Below are 20365 nucleotides of genomic sequence, written 5' to 3'. Positions count from 1 at the left end.
AGGTCCTAAATATCTAATGGTTGATCTTAAAAAATGTTGTTAGAATTGTACTAGTGTTGTACAAAAGTTGTAAACGTATAGCGGATCAGTGGTAGTAAGATGATCTTAAGATGACATTAAGAATTGTACCCTTTCATGTAGTCTTGGGAGCACCCAATTTAGGAATTGAACCATTCGAACTATGTATGTGAGTGTGTATGTATGTATGTGTATTTGTATTACGTTGTTAGTATGAGATATTTATAGAGGTATTTTTATTCATGTTACACTATCTACCACAGGTGGGCCACTATAGTTCTGCCCGTATTAGAGATCCAAATTTTGTGAACCTTATGGCAGGCAGTTTTGCCAAAATATGGTTTGCAATCATAATTGCAAGAAAGAGGTTGTAAGAAGCTTCTTCAGTGTTTCAGTTGTTTTGGTTTTCATAAAAGTTTTAAATAGGGATACAACCAAGAGAATAACAATTAAAAACTGGAAAATTATAATGATAACTCCTAGACTCTAACACTAACAAAACTTATTAATTCTAAACACTATTGAATATTATATATCTTATCTTAAAATACTGATAAGAAAATTAATCTAAAATAAAATCTAATCCCTATTTAATAGCATTTTACCTTCATATAATTTCTACTTTATCATCACTTTATTTCCTTAACACTTTCCGAGCCTTTAAACTTTGAGAAATGCAAAAGGTATCAAAATGATGTGAAGCTTATTTATTGGTATCAATAACATTTTTTTTAAAAAAAATTAATTGTTTTGATCTTTTCTAATGAATTTTAGTACCTATCTATTGGTAATAGATTTGATACCCGTATAATTTTTCTAAACAAACCAACATTTTGTGGACAATGATAGTTTACCTTTGTTATTTTATTGTAACAAAATTATGGTTTAGATAACCGGATGCATAATTTGTTGGAGAAGAGTTTTGACTCGTATAGACAATGTAAGGTTTTGACTGTTTGAGTAATGTTATACATTACCCTCATATTTCTCTCGTTCTCCGGTCTTACGTGGCATGATCCCCCCAACTAAAACCCTAATCTCTATGCATCAAATTGTATAAAAGACCGCACCAAATAAGCTTTGGGGATGGGAGGAGATGGGGATCCCATCCCCACAGCTTTCTTGGACATAAATTCTAGAGGCTGGTCCACTTTTGACAATGTTTTTTAAGGTAGTATTTATATTTTAAGGAAAAAAGCAAATGGATTAACAAACAATTCAAAAAACTCAAAAATTATTTATTTTTATGTCACACATAATTAAAAAAGAAAAAGAAAAAAAAACACCATTTAGCGTTACTAAATGAACCGATTTAAATTGCTATCAATTTTTATTTTTATTTTTGAAAAATAAAATAAAATCGTGAAACTTCATTCATTTTGCTCATAATCGGCTATGAATAATTTTTTCACTGTAATTCAATCCTTGTCCAGTCAAAGATAGCTGCCTAAAGCGGTTGCAATTATTCCCTAATAATTACAATCGCAACTGTTTATACTCAGTCCAATAAAGTAAGGTTTTAAAGAAATTAAAAATCAATTTGGCATTGGTTCTAAAAAAAAAAAAAAAATTATCTAATTTTACTTATAACAAAAAAAATTCATCTAATTTCTGAAAAATATCAACGGTTCACCGAAGTCAGCTCCTTAACATGTTGTACTTGGCGATGAATCCAACGTTACCTAAATTCAAACCATTTCCGAGGTTTCATCAAAACAGTAATTTGCCTTCAGCTCTAATATTGGATTTTATGCTACCTGGATTGAAGCAATGGAATTTAATTAAGGGCGTTAACCTCGATCTTTGATGATAACTATGCAAGAGTGATTTCAAAAATTCATATTTCTTTGGCGCCAGAAACCAAATTCATATGGACTTTCTCTATCTCTGGTCGTTTTACAACCAATTCGGCTTATCTTGCCATCAAGAATCACAGCACAGCTCCTAAGCCCTTACCGGTCTCTTCATCATGTTGGAAGGACCTTTGGAAGCTGAATCTTAACGATGGGTTGAGGCTATTTCTTTGGAAAATTGCATGGAATATTCTTCCAACTAGGGAGAGATTAAATGCAAATTTTCAATCTTCAAACAGTACTGCTCAATGTCCTTTATGCAAAATTGGGCAATGTGATCTACTAAGAAAGTCAATCGAAGTACAAACTTCTGTGCCTCACTGTGGCACGTTGGGTTGCAGCCAGAGTCAAAATTGGCCGCATTCCCTTTAATCCTCCTCCTATTCCATCAATTCCAATTGTCGGCGGGAATGATCTACTCTTTGTTTAGCTTGAAATAATTTTTTTTTTTTTTTGAAGAAAAATTACTAATTTCATTGATAACAAAACATCAACCAAAGTAATAAGCTCTACAAAATCAGAGACGAAGACTTTGATAAAACAACCTCCCGAACGCCGTCAAGAATATAACCTAACCAAATACTTTGATTAGTATTGTGAGAACTTACTTGTGCTGGAATATGTGCAGCCGAATTTGCCCTTCTTTTGTTATGGTAGGTTTTCCAACTAAGAAAATCGACAAGAACTGCTTGAATGTCCGCAATAATATTTCCATACCTGCTCCAATTCTCACATGTACGGTTAATGGCATGCACCACAATAAGAGAATCTCCCTCCAAAATAATTCTTGTAAATCCCCAAATCCTGCAAAAATTCAACCATTTGAAACGCCACCATAGCCTCTCCAACCACCGGTTCAACTGAGATATCTACTTGTAGACAGAAAGCAGCTTGTACCTTCACTTGAAAATCACGCACAATACCTCCATAACCCAACCTACCATTTTTTTCATCAATGGCAATATCCCAATTTGCCTTATCGTATCAGGTGGAGGTGATCTCCACATAATCTCTTCAGCACTATCACTCGTAACCTCAGCATCATGCACCAACGTAACAGGTTGCATATCAGCCTTGTAATCTGCAATGTGGTTTTTTGCTATGAGGATCAGGTCGTTTGGGTGAGCAAAGTCCCCCTCATGAACAACTTTATTTGTTTTAAACCACAATTGCCTGGCCCCCTCAGCATACATATCAACTTCGTCAGGTCTAAACTCAACAAACAAGTACTCCAAAACCTCCACAAAAGAGTTACCTGAATCCTGATGTAGAGCACTTCTAAATCTTTCCTCCAGAACTCCCCCAAACATCAGAGGTTGAAGGATACGACCATAACACATGAAAAATAGTTTCCTGTTCAGATTTGCAGAAAATACAGGAAGTATCCAAAACCATGCCTCTGGATATTCCCTTATTGATTTGCTAAGGGAAATGTCTTTCTAATAAAGAGCATGCACAGTGTCTTTATTTTTCCTGCTCAAATTGCTGTTAATTATCTCTATGTTGTTTTTCATCTGTCCAAGTTATTTGTTTTTCTACTTACTTTGATGAATTTTGGCTAGTATTCCATTAAAACACACTGGGCTTGTGTTGACCAAAAACACTCTGTATTTTAATTAAGCAAGTTTTGGAGTAGTAACTTGAACTACTAGTTTCATGAGACTGAACAGATATATTGGTTCCATATATTAATTTAGACCGGATGGTGGTGGTCTGATTGGTCAGGTGTTATTGCATTGCCGTCCCCACAGTGGCTGTTGTGGATGGGTTAATAATCATGGTTTTAGTCCTAGTATGGTCTGCAATATTGGTCGTCAATTGTTTTAGATTATTAGTTTATTTTTTATCATTCATTTTCCTACTGTTATGGGCATAATTCTTTTGAATATTCAATTAATTGGGGCATTTTCTATCTTCACTTTTATAGAGATAACCTGGTCATGTTTTAAGAATAATAATTATCTGTTATAGTATTCTTGCTATAGATGTTCGTTACTATTATCTAAGAAGCCGTTTTTGAGATATGTGCAAATTGTTGATTCTGAATGTTGAAATTTAATAGTTATAAGACAGAATTTAATTTTCCTTTGGATGGTCTCTAAAAATAATTTTTATGGTCTAATCTAGGTAGAAGTATCTAAGAGTTGCTAAGGAAATCAAGGGAAGAGAATACAACACCGAAAAACTCCCCAACAAGATTTTGTTACAAATCTTTTGAGAAAGTGTTGGAAAATTTTATAAAGCATTTACTTACGTGATTTTTAATTATTTCAATGCCAAGCTTTTATTACCCATAAATTATTATTCAAGAATTTTATGCATAAATTACAGTTATGAGTAATTTATGATTAAGAGTATTTTAAAGTTATGATTTATACATAATTACAGTTATGATTAAGAGCACTTCAAAGTTATGATTCATGCCTAATTACAGTTATAATTAAGAGCATTTGAAAGTTATGATTATGAATAGAGTATTCTAAAGTTTATAATTTATACATGAATACATTTTTGAATGAAAAGATGATCTAAAGTTTAAAATCTGCATATGACTATTGTTATGAAAACGGCTCATACAGTTTTAAAGTAAAGTGTACAGTTATAGCAGAGCTTACAGAATTACAGAAAACGTTCATGTGCAGTAATTGTTTAATCTTGAGGCACTATTACAGTTATGATTGGTACCATAGAGGGTAGCATGTCAAGCATACCAAAAGATGGTGTGTGCTACCGGCTAGGGTTGGCCTTCACTTAGGGAAGTTCCCCAACTCAGCGACTCTCCCCTGTGACGACAGGCTGAGTCTATAGGTCCTTGGGACAAAAGCCAATATGCTTCGCTCACGGCTAACAGCGGTGTAGAGTTAAAAATGGGGAAACTACAGTTTTTGAGAGAAAATAAATGAAAAGAATTTACCTGATTATTTATAATTTTCTTCTGCCATTATTTTCAATTTCTGTTATAATTGTTAATTATGTTATTTTATAGCATGTTTTATTTTCTTGGTGTTATAATTTCTTTTCTGAGTTGTCAAACTCACCATTCTCCCTTACAACCCTTTCAGATGAAGGTTTATATCATAGTCATGAGAGCGGGGGTTCCGATGAGACTCTTCGTTATTAGCGACCCGCAGATATGGCCGTATCAGTGGGAAACTTGGACCCACTGCACAGTCGATTAGCAGAGGGTGTAGCTATAAGTAAATAGTAGCAGTTTAGTACATGGGGACTCCACCATTGACACGGACCATAGAGCAAATAGATTGATGTAGTACAGTTTTATTTTGTTTATGTAACTGTACACCTTACCGTCTTTTACTTATTTATGAGGATATTTTAGCAACTATGATTGTTAGCTTTTGTAATTACCTCCTTACTTTTGAAGTGTAATGAACTATTAATTCCAGTATAATATTTTTGATACTGTTAATGATAATAGTATAAATATTTCTATTATTTATGTCTTGGGCTTCTTTGTCTTGATTTTTTTACGTAGACTCACTTAGTTCGCGTTCTCAAAACAGGCGTGGCACTATATTTGTAAAATTGATATCCTCATCCATATATCCCACCCGTATAAAATTTTCAATGGTACGACAAACCTCTTCACCAATAGAGCCCCAATTTTGTTGGAAAAAAGCCGCATTAAAACTATATATCCGGACCTGAAGACTTAAAAAGGCCCATATTCAATAAAGCAATACTAACCTCCTCCATGGTGCATGGCTGTAAAAGAGCAGTGGTCATAGCAGGCGTGATGTTCCTTTTAATACCCGAAAGGCACCCCACCAGTCCTTCGAGTCTTTGAGCATAAAACAAGTTCTTAAAATAAGACAAAAACGCACTTTCCACTTCCTTCTGATCCGAACAAACCACTCCTTCAACGTCTTTAATATTCTTTATAAGGTTACACTTACGCCTTTGGTTCAGAGCAGCATGAACAAATTTTGAATTTTTATCACCGTGCTGCAGCCACTCAAGTTTTGACCTCTAGCGCCATTTCAAATCTTCAGTCTGCAGATGGTGAAGTTGTTCCATATCCGACTCGTCACCCACCTCTTGAAGAGCCCCCAGTTCTTTTGTCTTAAGCCCAATAAGATAAGCTGTAGTGTCAGCATTTCTTTTTCTCCATTGAAGACACGCAGTCTGACTATTAGTTAGTTTTTCCTTCAAAGCCCCCCCGCAAATCCCCACGATCGATGAGATTTTTCTTTCCATACCTGCTTCACAATCTTTGGAAAACCTTCTTTCTTTTGCCACCATGCTTCATATCTAAATCTCCTTTGTCTACTTTTGTGGCCACTAGTCCACCCAAGTAAAGAGACAAATAAAGGAGTATAATCTGAGGTTCGTGTAGTTAGGACTTCCACCGAAAGCTTAGGAAACTTTGTGGCAAATTCAATATTGGCAACCGCTCGGTCCAGACGTTCATTGGTAAAATAGCAATCATGGCGTTTGTTGGACCAAGTATAACGAGAACCAAAAAACACAATATCACAAAGTTGACAATGCTCCAAAGCATTTTTAAAATCCGCCATTTGAGTATCCGAACGAGTTGCTCCCCCCGTTTTCTGACTCATCAAGGATTTCATTAAAATCTCCACAGCATATATTTAATGGCATCCTTGCCAATAATTAGTTCAGAAATCAATTTTCCCACCATATAAGATCTACCACAAGAAGCAAGCTTTGGCGTCCCCTGATCAATCGCCTCCACCCCCACACTCCCTTCCTCCGAGAGAGTAAACTTCTGCCAAAGGTTCGAAAGATCCTCCGCCATTCCTAGCTCCCAACAGAAAGTTCAACCTGAATGAAAATGAAATACCCAATAAAGAAAGTCCACCAGAACGACTATGAGACACCAATAAAAGAAAACTAACAAGGCCGAGAGCTTCTTCTCAATCCCAAGGGATGAGAAAATTTTCCTTTCTACACTCGGGTTTCAGAGAAGCCCTGTTTTATAAGCCATTGGCCTAGTCATGGCCGTAGACCTCATTTGGTTTGTGGAATAAGCCCCTAAAATAGAATAGAAATAGTCATTCTTTTGTTTGGTCGGGGTCTATTCCATGTGGGAATAACTATTTCCTTACGAAGAGGAATACCTATTCCTCTAAAAAATGAGAGGAATGGCTATTCCTAAAGGAATAAACTACATTTTCCAGAAAATGTACCACTTATTGTTTTCTATTTTCTTTCATTTTTTTTTTAAAACAAAAAGAAAAAAAAAAAAACCCATTTACGGTGGCCTGGCCACCCACTAGTTTTCAATTTTTTGTTTGTTTGTTTGTTTGTTTTTTTTTTATATAATTTGAGTTTTTTTTTCAACTATTTTTTAAAAAAAAATAAAAAAATTAGTGGGTGAGTTTTTTTTAGTAATTTTGATTGGATTCCAATTAAAGTATATAAGTTGTTTCCAAACTAAAGAATATGAATAACTATTTCATTCCACTATCTTTTATTCCTGGTAATAACTATTTCATTTTTCAATAGAATATTCATTCTGCAAACTAAACGAGACCTAGTGTTTATAATCTCTTTTTCAAGTTTTTTTTTTTTTTTAGACAAAAAAAAAAAAAAAAAAGTCAAGCCACTGACGTCGCAACGGAGATATTTACATATTTTCTTATAAAAAAGTAATTTGGTTGCAAATGAAAATATCACGAGAGATCTTTGCATATTTAATTATTTATTCAGGCTAAGATCTTTTACGTAATTCAATTTCACGTGATTCTTGTTTCCTCAATTGTTTCCTTTTCTGACTTGGACCACAACAAAATAATAGTTTATTAATAGTAATTTGCTTCCAATTAGCAAAACGACCTTCTCTCAAAAGACAAAAAAAAAAAAAAAACAAAAAGACCCCATCATAAAAGTTTTGCACTTTCTTCTTTTTATTTCGTACTTCTGGAAAGACATTTTACCCCGTTGTCTCCGGCGCTCCGGCCACTGATTGGGCCTCAGGCGACCGTTTCGTTCGCGGTTTAAGCGGTGAGTGCATCCGTAATCTCTACTGTTTCATAATTTTTCATGCATGTAGATTTCATGCTAAGAATCAAAGATTTTGCATATGATTTCGTTTGGCTGAAGGACTTCATTAAGTTAGTAGCTTGGAGTTTTATTTATTTTGGTGGGTACTGAAAATGGGATTTGAATTTCTATTCAAAGAGGTTATATTGAGCTTAGAAGTGGCAGTTGATAGCCTCATACAGTGGCTATTGAATTGGAGCAACCGAGAGACAGATTTGGTTACATATAGAAAGAAAAAGAAATGCAAAACCTTCAATGCATACTACCCTTTTGGTTTGCTTGATCTAGTAACATCCATGTTGTAGACTTTTTTGGGTGCTCTTTCACCAGTCCCTTGATTTTTTTGATTTATGGTCATTCTTACTAATTTGTAGCTAACTGCTTTTGTCTATCAGATCTTGTTACTGTTTTCTTGGAGTCATAGATGTTGCATGCTTGAACTGTGATTCAGAGCTTTTTTAGATGGCCTCTGCACATAAGCAAATTGTAGAAAACATAGCTGGTGTTTCCAGCATTCTTGGGCTTGAAAAATGTGAAAGCTACTTGCTATTTCCTGGTGAAACTACCCTTGGGGATGGTTTTCGGGCCTTATTATATTTTCTAGGTCTGGCTTACTGTTTCATTGGATTGTCAGCTATAACTGCTCGATTCTTCCGCTCTATGGAAAATGTTGTGAAGCAAACACGGAAAGTGGTAGAGATAGATCCTTCCACTAATGCTGAAATTGTTAGATATGAAAAGGTGTGGAATTACACGATTGCAGACATTACCCTTCTGGCCTTTGGGACTAGCTTTCCTCAAATATCATTAGCCACTATTGATGCCCTACGAAACATTGGTGAACCGTATGCTGGAGGTTTGTTTTATAACATTGTTTCTTTCCTTTGTAGAAATAAGAAAATAGTTCTGGAATTTATGCCAACTTACTGGACTATATAACTCTTCAGGATTTGAAATTTATGTTGCATATTCAAGGTCTTATTTTCCTGTACCATACTTCTATGCATACCTCTTCCAACTGATTTATACCATTCTCTATTATTATAGGATGACAAACTAGGTAACAGTCCACTACATCAACAAGCTGTTTATTTTTGAAAATGTGAATAAATTCTCTTCAGATGTCCAGCATATTTGAAGAAACTAGAAATCCCTCTCTTCCCCCCTTGGCCTCTCCCCCTCCCCAGCTGTCCTTGATATTTGTGTTTGTACATGTATGACTCTAAGAGATCTTATAATTTGCTTCTGAAAAATATGATCCCTCAAATTCCTTTCCTCCATTCCACCACTCAATAAGGGACTGCACTGAGATAACAGTAATGATGAATGATGTCACTATGTGATTTATTTGTCTTCCTCTTTAAATTGTCTTCATTTTTTACTCAGTATATGCATAACATTTGTGATGAATACTTTTCCTAGTTTACATATTTTTGACATTCTGTATAATATGTAGGTTTGGGTCCTGCAACACTTGTTGGTTCTGCTGCATTCGACCTTTTCCCCATCCATGCTGTTTGTGTTGTAGTTCCAAAAGCTGGAGAGTTGAAAAAGATATCTGATATAGGAGTTTGGCTAGTGGAGCTCTTTTGGTCTTTTTGGGCTTATATATGGTTGTACATAATATTAGAGGTAATTTAAAGTAATTTTATCCATTTTGTGAGCCATCGTGATTTTTTTTTTCCCCTAGCCACAAGCATGTTGTACAATATATTTCTTCAGACGAGTTCTTTTTTAGCTCCTAAATTCTTTGATATGCAAGTAAGTGGTTCTAATATATGCTCCCATGTGTTTTGGCCAATGGCTATATGTGCATATGCAGTGCCATAAATTGATTTCACCTAGGCCATGCTAGCCTATGCTCTCAATTATTGGCCATCATCAAAACCACTCATAACTGGTGATATTTGAAATTATAGCTGGGTTCCATTAGAGGGGTACAGTATCAATAGGCATAGGAGGTGATGATCTGGTTGTCTTCTTTTGACCACTCTCCATGGAATTGGTATTTTTTTACCTAAAAAATGGATGATTACTTTGATTGTGGCTGACATGTATCAAGAACTCTGTAAAGGAAAGACATAACATCATGCTGTAGGTATGGACTCCAAATGTGGTTACCCTGTGGGAGGCCTTATTGACGGTACTGCAATTTGGATTGCTGCTGACTCATGCTTATGCTCAAGACAAGCGTTGGCCCTACTTGTCTCTTCCTCTGTATATTCTCTGTCTGTTTATCTTTTATAGTTTATAAATTTTTTTTCCATTATGGGACTTGTGGTCTTCTTTTGTGTTTTGGCTGTAGTCAGTGAGTTTACTCTGGTTGGACTACCTTGATTTTCTGCCTCTGAGTTTTTCTGTATGTCCAGGGAAAGAACTGAGAGGCCAGAGGACTGGGTGCCGTTGGAAGCCACATCACGCAAGTATGAGGGCAACGCCTATAATGAGTACTCTGAGACAAATTTTGGTGAAGATGAAATCAGGGACATTGTTGATATTTTCTCCATTCATTCAACAAATGAAACGGGTATGTGTCTGACATGCCTAAATGTGATGAAATATTCTAATTAAGGTAATGGAAATTTATTGCCTGAAACTTTCTAAAGTTTTTAATATGAAGGGGAACCATTTCTTCTTACTTTTAACAAGAGAAATGTGACTTATTTTGGGTGGAATGGTTTACTAATACTGCAATTTAGGTTTCGTTTTTCTCGTAAATGATCTAAGATTTGGATTTGATTTTGGAATGGTTATAGGATATGATGATTTAGGTGCAAGTCTTCTTTTCTTTCTGGTCTGAGATCTGACTGGTTGTTATTTAGGAAAAAGATGAATGGATTGAAGGGTAATGGAGTCATTTATTTTGACAAGAATGAAAGATGTAGCTTAATATATAGTCCATGTGTATTACATGGATTTTGTACGTTATAGAGGGCTATTGCCAAGTGTTTTGTAGAGCCAGGTCTACATCAATCAACATTGATTTTCATTGGTACAGTACCAATCATAATCATCTAATTTTTATTTGATATTAGAAGCATTCACTTCTCTTATATTCCGCCAAGAATAAGGCTCAGGAACTCTTTTATTTGATAGGCGTTTTGGGTATTTGGTGTCATTTGCTTACTTGTCCAATTTTTTTGCTTTGCTTTGTTAGGGTATTCAATGGCCTAAACCTTAGAAGGAGAAAATTGGAAACAGATTTTTTGGATTGTGTCTATTGTAAGAAGAGCATGAAGATAAAGAAGGATGAGTAGAAGCTCCTTCCAATTAGGGATAATATGACTAGGTCTGGATCAGTGTTGAGATGCATGTTCATTTATCAACAAGGTATTAGGTTTTATGACATATGTCGTCTATTTTGATGAAATTGTGAATAAATTGTGTCTTTGTTAGTAAATACACATGAAATGGAAGGTACTGCAAAATTGGATTAAAGTTCAAGTATTCAAAAGCCATGAAAATTTGTGAGGGAAAAAGAATGAGGCACGATTACTTCTGTAAAACAGTGCTTTGTTATGCATCATAATGTTCTGGGACTTCCTATTTGTCCAGCATCTTTTAAACCAAAATTTTGATTCCTCCATCTGAAAGTTTATGTATGCAGGTCAAGCGTATCAAAAAGTGCCTGGAACTTATGATGTTGCTGAATGCTCCAACAATAATGTCCAGAACAAGAGCAATTTAGAAGATTCTCATGTGCTCAAACTTTGGAAACAGCAATTTGTGGATTCACTCACGGTATCATATTTCATGCTTTATATGTTGAATGCTTTTAAAACCATCTTAGTTTACATACTGTTCTTCTTTTCCCTTCAACAGAATTAACCAAAGTACTTTTTGGAGTGTAACTTCCTTTGAATCATCTTCTTATTTGATTATTTTGAAAGAGTGTATAGAATCTTACCTCACTGATTTAAACATCTAATGCCCTGCCTTCAGCTTTCATATTTTAAATTGCTGGCTAGAGATACAGCTCATTTGAATTATATTAGATTGGTTTGGAACCTGGTACTTTTGTTTAAATCCATTAGTTGGGTGATCACAGGGATGTGTAGATTTGACTTTTTCAATTTACTCTACTGAAGTATATTTACGTTTAATTTTTTAGACCTTCCAAGTATCATCATTATTTTCTGGTGAATAATTATTAGTTCCCTGAACAGTTGGAAAGCACAGAATCAAGAAAACTGAACAATGTCTATCTGCGACTAGCAAGAGTTTCCTGGCAGTTGCTTCTTGTACCATGGAGACTTCTGTTTGCTTTTGTGCCTCCTTATCAGATTGTCCATGGTTGGATTGCCTTCATCTGCTCTCTCCTTTTCATCAGTGGGATAGCTTACATTGTAACTAAACTGACAGATCTTATAAGTTGTGTCACAGGTTTTCTTCCTCTCTAAACATAAAAATCCCAGCTCCCTTTATGTGGTTGATGACAAATATAACTGCTTAAAATAAAACCAACATCCCTTTTTTATGTTGTGTTTTTTCAGGAATAAATGCATATGTCATAGCATTTACAGCATTAGCAAGTGGAACTTCGTGGCCAGATTTAGTGGCAAGTAAGATTGCTGCCGAACGTCAGACAACAGCGGACTCTGCCATTGCAAACATCACTTGCAGGTGTCACTCTCAATTCCAATTTCAGGCCTCTTTTACATATTAATATTAGGATGTGGGATAGAAACCTGATTCTTTCAAGGAGGACGTTTCTGGATGATATTCCAATGGTTAAACTGAAGAAATTTTCTATCCTTCCAAGTTTCTTTTAAGCGGTTGAATACAATTCACCAGGGTAGACATTACTTGTTAAACGTCAATTATGATCATTACTCCTCATCTCATGAGAACCATCAGAGACAATACTGTATATAATTGAACTCTATTCTTCTCTGTTGGTTCTCATTAAAGTCTATTGTTCTTGCCAAAAAAAAAAAACCCTTAAACCACAATGTGACTATTGGTATTTGAGTGATGTGGTCAAATAGTACAATTAGTCAATATGAGATATACAACTCTAGACGGTACTGCTCCCATTTCATTCTTCTCTAGAATTGCGTATTTTAGTTTGATTTTCAAACTAAAAGTTGTAGTTTGTCTCTTCTCTTCTCTGTTTGACCCTTTTCAGTCCAAGGGGGGAGGGGAGAGTAAATGTTGCAAGGGTCCATGAGTAAAGACTTTCAATTCACTGGCCAAGCTAGTGGATGCTATTCTAATGCAGAGGCAGTGTGGCATTTGTCAGCTACTCATATTGCTCTTTACCTTTTTCTTTTTGCAGCAATTCGGTGAATATATATGTTGGCATCGGCATTCCGTGGCTGATTGATACGGCTTACAATTTCATTGCATATAGAGAACCGCTGCAGATCAAGAATGCAGAGGGACTAAGCTTCTCTTTGCTTGTTTTCTTCTGTACTTCTGTAGGATGCATTGGTGTGCTGGTATTTAGGCGTCAAACATTGGGAGCAGAACTGGGAGGGCCAAGGCATTGGGCCTGGATTACTTGCGTTTACTTCATGTTGCTTTGGATTATTTTCGTTGTGCTGTCTTCCCTCAAAGTTTCAGGCATCATATGAAAAGATATCATCAATGTTTCTTTTCTGTCTGGTCCCTTTTCTTATTTCTGGGACAAAACTTGAAAACTGCCACAATATGCGCAGCTTTCTGTGCTGGTTTCACCCTCTACATTAAGTGTTACCACAAGATCAGAATCCTATTGCTGGATGGCGGGCATTGATAATTTTGATCAAGCCGGGACAAATGGAAGTCCACCATTGCCATTCTTAGAAGAATTGTCTGAGAAGATATATGTTTCTTTTGATTCATCAAAAAAAGATATATGTTTCTTTTGATTCATCAAAAAAAAATATGATTCTGTAATTAAGATATGTGACAAGACATAAATATATGACAAGATGGTCGAAAGGTTTGTAGAGTAAAATTGCTCTCTATTTTTTTCTTTTTCATATTGTCCAACAAGAATAACATACACTTGATGCTTTTTCTTCAAAAGATTTAGTTTAGTGGGTGAGGGAAATTCAATCCCAAGAGATACAAGATATATAACAAAGTGCACATTTAAGGCCAGTGCAATAGCTAGGGGTGTCCATAAGAGGTGGCGAAATCATAAATGGGCTTTTCGCTTTTTGTCTCCGCTACTACTTTTGAATAGTCAGAATGATCTCCGACTCTTATCATGATAAGAGAAATGGTAGACGCACACTCATCCGGCACTCCCAACCTCTGACTTGGAGATTTTCACTGTTTTATTTTTATTTTTAGTGTTAAATACATGTCTGGTCCCTGAGTTTTGAAAACTGTATTTTTTAATTCTTGAGTTTTAATTCGCATCACACATGATACTTCAATTTTGGGAAATAACCGAATTAGTACATCAGTCAAGTTTTTCGTCCAAAAACTAACGATTACGTGTCAATTTTTTAAGTTGACACGTGACACTATATAAAAAAAATAATTCAAAATCTTTAAAAATTAATTAAAAAAATAATAAAATTAAAAAAAAAAAAAAAAAAAAAAAAAAAGAAGCCCCCATGGGCAAAAAAACGATCTTGAATTATTTTTTTTTTCTTTTTTTTTTTTGTCAACGGGTGGCCCAAAGGAGTGGTTCGGCTACCCCAAACCGACCAAGGGGGTGGTTGCCCCCTTGTTTTTTTTTTTTTTTTCAATTTTTTTTTAATTTTTTAATATATATTTTTTAATTTTAATATATTTTAATTAATTTTTAAAGATTTTTAATTTTTTTATATAGTGTGACGTGTCAATCTCAGATGTTGACACGTGGCAGCCCGTTAGTTTTTGGACGAAAAATTTAACTGAGGTATTAATTTGATATTTTTTCAAAATTGAGGTACCATTTATGATGCTAATTGAAATTCATATATTAAAAAATAAAGTTTTTAAAACTCAGAAAAGAAAAAAAAAAAAAAAAAAAAAAAAAAAAAAAAAAAAAAAAAAAAAAAAAAAAAAGTGTTTAAGCCTTACTTTTAACAATCCGCCAAAGAAGCTCTGAATTTGAACTGACGTTAATTGACACAGAAAATACAACTTTGAAAGAAGGAAAACGTGAAACAAGAAGTTTCTTCAATTGATGGGCGGAGCTCTTCTTCTTTCTTCTTTCTTTCTAAAGAAAGCCCAATGCTATACAGACACCCCCTCTCCTGTTTAGCGAAACAAAAAACCCCTCCTGTTCGACAGAAAAGATGATGTGTTGAAAGCTAGAAGCTTGAAAAAAACTCTCTTATCAAACTATGACTGTATTTTTCAACTTAGAATTGTTTTTGTTCTCTTTTTTCCAATTTGTTTTGGTTCATTGCATGAGATCTGCTCATCTGCTGTTGGCTCTTTTAGTATCATTCCTATCGGCAGCAGAGTACCCGAGGGAGCAGCGGCAGAGTTCTAATTGCGCCGATGTGTTCTCTAATGCAAGTTGTCGCACTATTGAGACATTTACGAGATTAATTTAAGAGGAATATAAATTGCTTCTTATTATATTTGTTAACATAAAAAGCGGGAACTTTTTAATTCAGACCATTTAAGACCAAAGACCTGCAGAGATATTTGTTCATCCTCTCCAACAGTTACCAGAAAGTTGAGTTGCTGATTTTATAGACAAACAAAATTTGCATCAATTTCAAACCATGATGTAACTTCAATATAGGATACACAATAATGTAAAATAATTAGAAGGGAAAAATGCAAAATTGGTCCATTTGGGGTGGCCTTTTTTTTATGCTTTGGCTCTCAAAGCATGAAACTTTGAGAGCCAAAGCTTTCTTTGGAAGAAGGAAGAAAACAGATTGCACAAACGGATAGAGAGAGAGAGAGAGAGAGGAGATTTCGTTTAATCTCATTTCACCTTTTTTTTTCAAAGTCATGTCTCTTCCGTGTCGGTTAAAGTTAGTTCAGCATCAACCTTTCTGGTGGGTTGGGAAAAAAAATTGTTAGCGAAAGGGAGTATGAGGTTGGGAGTGCGGGATGGGTGTGCGTCTAGCATTTCTTTTGATAAAAAATAATTTTTGCCTGATCTCTACCTTCAAAATGTCGGAGGTAAATTTAGGTGGAAGAATGGAACGACTTAGGGAAAGGAGGTGGGTTCAAATTTCTTTGGAAACGACGAGTAACCTCCGCCTACTGTCGGAAGCTGACCCGCCGCACAGGTTGTTGACGGATCAGCGGTTGGGATGCCAAAATTCTGCACAACCCTAGCAATGGGACCAAGGAGACAGCTCTGTCCAACATGCAACAAGAGTGGAAAAAGAACCCATGAGCCATTAGACATATCCTCTCCAATCAACCACGCCTAGACCGGGCTCTGTATTGACATGTTCTCTCTGTCTCGCTCTCTCTCTGCAATTGGATGCCAATTTGGTGAAAGGATATCCTGTATAAATTATTACTGGAAAACATATTTAAAAGGAATTAATATTGAAGGACTGTTTCCGAGGGTTCAGGCAGGAATTCCGTGGTCCAAGCTGTGGTGGATGAGGCTAGGCCAAGCTAACTTTCAAAATCAGGTCACCTAAAATTCAATGTACATTCATAAATCAATAATTTAAAGGAAAATGTTAGATTTACAACACCAACACAACAAGAGTATAACACCCCCTCACATGAGGGTGGGGGATGTTGTGCACTTATTGTGATGGTGTAGTGCAGGAATCAAATCCCCGTTGGCTATTTATAGTGCTTCCATCTTACATGTATAAACATGTGAGTGTATGAGAGGTAAAACTACAAGTTATATAGAATTTCATTCATTGGTGATTGAACCATATATTTCTATGAATATAAAGAATGAGAAGCAGAGCCAAAAGGATCTGTTATTCACAAGAAGGCACATGAACACATAAAATGTTTAGAAGGGCAAAACTAGCCATCTCTAGAACAATGCAAAGTTTTCATATTCAATCATTTATTTGGCAGCCAGAAAAGTACAAGGAACAACGCTTTTCAAACAAGCCTACTCCAACATCTATCAGCTACATCTTGGAAAATTATAAAGAAGCACAAGCAGCCGACATCCCAGAACAAATGTTTCCCTTTCAATTTTTGCAGGTCATTTTCTTGCTTAAGCCAGGGCACCCGTACAAGCTGTGGCGGGAGCAGCTGCAAGCTGTTTTGAACTGTATTTCTTGGTAATGAATCTGCAATTAACCGGTGATGTAAAACATCAGTACGCTGGAGAGAAATTAAACTGACATGATTCAACTTCAATTAAGCCCACTAGCTTTCCAGGACAACGGAAGTTAAATCACTAATGATCCATACTCTTCTTAGAAACCAAAGGTATACCATGAAATAGGATTCAATTATGAGAGCCACAAGGTATGGCAGGTTTATCAATGCCAAGGAAACGTGAGATACTATTATTAGTGCAAACCAAGCATTATGGTCAGTAAGTTACCTGAAGAAATCCCTCCACAACAACTCATACGTCAACCAGCTCATTCCAGTATCAGGTGAGCCACCATCATTCCGGTTTGAGGAAGCAGAAATAGTTCTAGCAATCATATAATATCCTTGTCAGATAGTGAGTACATAAAATATTAGTTTAAAAAATTACAGCATCATCAAAAAGAAAGCTAGAGTGAGACACACCTGGTAGCTGTTTTCTTGAGCTCATCAAACATAGAGCGGGGAGAGAGGCATCCCATGGCTAGCCATGGAGAAATTTTGCATGAAAAGTTAGCACCATATATGCTGTCATTGCTGCCATCCTTGGTCCCCTTGTGTGGTTGTGCTTGGCACTCAGTAGCAAATTTTTGAAGCCTCTGAAGTGCTTCAGTCTCACCTCCCACCATGGAAGCATGAGCAGCTGGCTTTCCATCCTACAGGACATAAATGACAATAATGTAACCGAGTTAGATTTCTACAGAAATAATGATTATTGAATACTTGTGGCACTATGCGTCATGAAAAACAATAATGTCTGCAGTTTAGAGGAGCATGCTAAGCAAAAAGGTTGCAACAGAATAATAGAAGCAAGTCAACATAGAAGATCTAACATGTTGGTGAAGAAAAATGTTAAGGGATGAAAAAATTTAAAGTCATGAGTTTGATGCAAATGCACCCAACGCAAGCACATCCTATACAATTATAACAACTACTAATGCTGTGGGAAAAGTATGTGTTTAATTTAAAGGCAAAAGCACAAAAATAAAGGAGCGAGATCTAATAAAAAAGTAGAGGATATAAGGCCATCGTACCCAGAGGAGTACCATGTATTTTGAGACATCCAAGCTTCATCCTTCAGTAAACAGTTTAGAGCACAAGAAAACCTCTCACATTTCAACTCAATATAATCAAGCAACCATACTCTCATTTCCAAGTGAACACGGTCCATTCCATTTTCATCCTCATAATGCATATACTTCCCAAGTTGCATTTGTTTCACTGGGTTTGACCACTAGTTTTGATGCATATTTTTTCACACCTCATAATTATTGTATTCTAGCATTTCATACACCATAGTTAATGACGAAAAAAGTGTCACTTTATGATTCACATTGTATGTAATACCATTCACTCTTTTGTTAAGATTATTAGCATTTTCTGACCAACTACACTATATTATAAAACGTTGAAAATAGACGTCAACCATCAAGCATAAAATTGTTCACATTTTCAATTTCATCTTCTCATTATATCCTGCTAAAAAAACTTATCCGTTTCTCCTTAAATCACAAAATCGACATGAAAAATTCAAATAACAGAAACCATGTATAACAGAAAAACAGAACGGAAGTCCTACCTGACCAATTGTCGCCGATGGGTTAAGCCCCAAATCCACCAATGACGGAATATCTCCGGGCTCCACATCACCACGAGCAGGCATCCCCTTCACTTGATCCAATGCCTCAATAGTCTTCCTGACGTCCAAGCCATTCACTTTCTCCCTAAACCCACCGTAGTTCGCTGGCATATCTTCCAGCTTAAACGGCAAGTCGTCAAGATGGTACAAAGTACTACCCCAGAAGTACTTGATCTCCACACTCTCCTCCTTCATCGCCGCCTCAATCTTTTCCTCTGCCTTCACCTCGTCGTGAGAGACCTCTCCGTGAGCATACACAGCGTCAGCACCTACCGCCTTCGCCAACTCAGCCAAGACCGTCTCGGGCTTCCCAATCCTCACCACCAGGTCCGACCCTTTTGCCTGGAGGTTCTTCCTGAGGTCGGATACCGACTCGATCAAGAATGACGCGCGGTACGGCCCGGTCTTGTCGAACCCGGAAGACGATTTCCCGTAGTCTCTCGGGTCGAAGCAGTACACGGGAAGGACCGACATGGCCTCGTTGTTCGCAGTGTTGAGGCATTCATTGTCGTGGACGCGAAGATCGTTGCGGAACCAAACGATGGCAGCTCGACGAATTCCAGCCCCGTTGGAAGGGTCTAAGGGCCGGCGAGGACCGAGAGAGAGAGGGTTTTGTAGGGGATTGGCTGAGATTGTGGACTTGAATGAGAGTTTGGAGGGAGTGGGAGAGAGGGAGGTGGTGGAGAGAGAGAGGTGGGCGAGGGAGGAGGCTTGGGTGGGGACCTTGACTTTGCTTGGTAGGTGGGCAAACAAGGATTGGATTTTGGGTTGGAGGGTGAATGGGGTGAGGAGGATTGTAGAGAGAGAAAGAGAGAGTGAAGCAGTGGCGAATGGGGGTGCGGTGGTCTGGTCTTTGGAGGGTACAATGGCAAGTGGGTTTTGTTCTTCCGAGGATTTGGTTTCTGGGTTTTCAAGGGTTTGGGTCTTGGGATCCATTTGATTGAGTTTTGGAGGAGAGGTGGAGAGAAGATGGAGTTGGAGATAAGGGATGGTGTCTCCTCCGCTGGTCTGGTTTGCTCTTATTTGTCGCTGTTGTTGTGCGGGAGATTGTGAAGGTTATCTTGTCATAAGAGGAGGGTTTTAAAGCAAATTAGTTGCAGGCATTTGTGTCTTAGTTTATCTATTTTGTCCAACTTGTGGCTGCACCTAACCTTTTTCCACTAACTTTCAAGTTTCAACCCTCTTAGCCTTCGGTCTTTAATGGGTCTTGGGTGTTTTTGAGAATACACCTTGGGGTTGGTAGGATTCAGAACATAGTATGCAGCGATTTTTCTTGGTAGGTACCATTATAATACGAGCAATTATACAAATAATGTTGTGTGACGAAGAGTAATTAGCTTAATTTATTCTCAAAAATGCCTTAAAAAGTAAGAGATGTGCATGATTTATAAACTTCACAAATTAGGAAAATTCCGGCAATGTGGGACTCTTTGATATGCTCCTTCAGTTGTGGCATTATGGCCAAACACGTGTACAATAACAAAGGAAAATCACCCAACAACCCTGTGAATTTGCTCTGATATCATATCAAAAACAAATTGACCTAACTCATCATCAAAAGATAGACTGAGAGATGAGGGATGCTCATGGCTTATAAACTTTACAAATCAGTGAAATCCTGATAATGTATGACTTTTTG

At 36.6% G+C, this 20365-nt stretch overlaps 2 protein-coding genes across 4 annotated transcripts; one reads left to right on the top strand and one right to left on the bottom strand.

The window, feature by feature from the left end:
* Positions 1-7717: 7717 nt before the first annotated feature.
* Positions 7718-13836, top strand: LOC133851035 (magnesium/proton exchanger). Of its 3 annotated transcripts, none has more exons than XM_062287328.1 (9): positions 7718-7856; positions 8530-8751; positions 9352-9527; positions 9994-10112; positions 10265-10422; positions 11503-11636; positions 12062-12278; positions 12389-12518; positions 13174-13836. In XM_062287328.1, the coding sequence occupies exons 2-9, from the start codon at positions 8556-8558 to the stop codon at positions 13469-13471; spliced, it is 1428 nt and encodes a 475-aa protein (XP_062143312.1). In that variant the 5' UTR covers positions 7718-7856; positions 8530-8555; the 3' UTR covers positions 13472-13836. The 3 variants fall into 3 exon arrangements, with proteins under 3 accessions (XP_062143312.1, XP_062143314.1, XP_062143311.1); XM_062287330.1 differs by having other exon boundaries at positions 8291-8751; positions 13320-13836; XM_062287327.1 differs by having other exon boundaries at positions 8291-8751.
* Positions 13837-16719: 2883 nt separating this feature from the next.
* Positions 16720-19830, bottom strand: LOC133851333 (blue-light photoreceptor PHR2). The gene is made up of 4 exons (XM_062287695.1): positions 18667-19830; positions 17514-17743; positions 17320-17415; positions 16720-17059 (listed from the first exon to the last, which is right to left on the bottom strand). Exons 1-4 carry the CDS (start codon positions 19660-19662, stop codon positions 16984-16986), a joined length of 1398 nt encoding a protein of 465 aa, XP_062143679.1. The 5' UTR covers positions 19663-19830; the 3' UTR covers positions 16720-16983.
* Between the last annotated feature and the right edge of the window lie 535 nt (positions 19831-20365).

This window comes from Alnus glutinosa, chromosome 12 (assembly GCF_958979055.1).
Source record: "Alnus glutinosa chromosome 12, dhAlnGlut1.1, whole genome shotgun sequence".
NCBI lineage: Eukaryota > Viridiplantae > Streptophyta > Magnoliopsida > Fagales > Betulaceae > Alnus > Alnus glutinosa.
Note: the sequence above shows the minus strand (reverse complement) of the source record. Positions and strands in the feature narration are given on the sequence as shown.

Excerpts from the sequence above, each read along its gene's own strand:
- LOC133851035 (XM_062287327.1), top strand. The coding sequence starts at position 8,358 with ATGGCCTCTGCACATAAGCAAATTGTAGAAAACATAGCTGGTGTTTCC. Across the intron at positions 8,752-9,351 it reads TGGTGAACCGTATGCTGGAG|GTTTGGGTCCTGCAACACTT; the intron begins GTTTGTTTTATA and ends TATAATATGTAG. Across the intron at positions 12,519-13,173 it reads ATTGCAAACATCACTTGCAG|CAATTCGGTGAATATATATG; the intron begins GTGTCACTCTCA and ends TTCTTTTTGCAG.
- LOC133851333 (XM_062287695.1), bottom strand. The coding sequence starts at position 19,662 with ATGGATCCCAAGACCCAAACCCTTGAAAACCCAGAAACCAAATCCTCG. Across the intron at positions 17,416-17,513 it reads CTCAAGAAAACAGCTACCAG|AACTATTTCTGCTTCCTCAA; the intron begins GTGTGTCTCACT and ends TATGATTGCTAG. Across the intron at positions 17,060-17,319 it reads TTGTGGAGGGATTTCTTCAG|ATTCATTACCAAGAAATACA; the intron begins GTAACTTACTGA and ends GGTTAATTGCAG.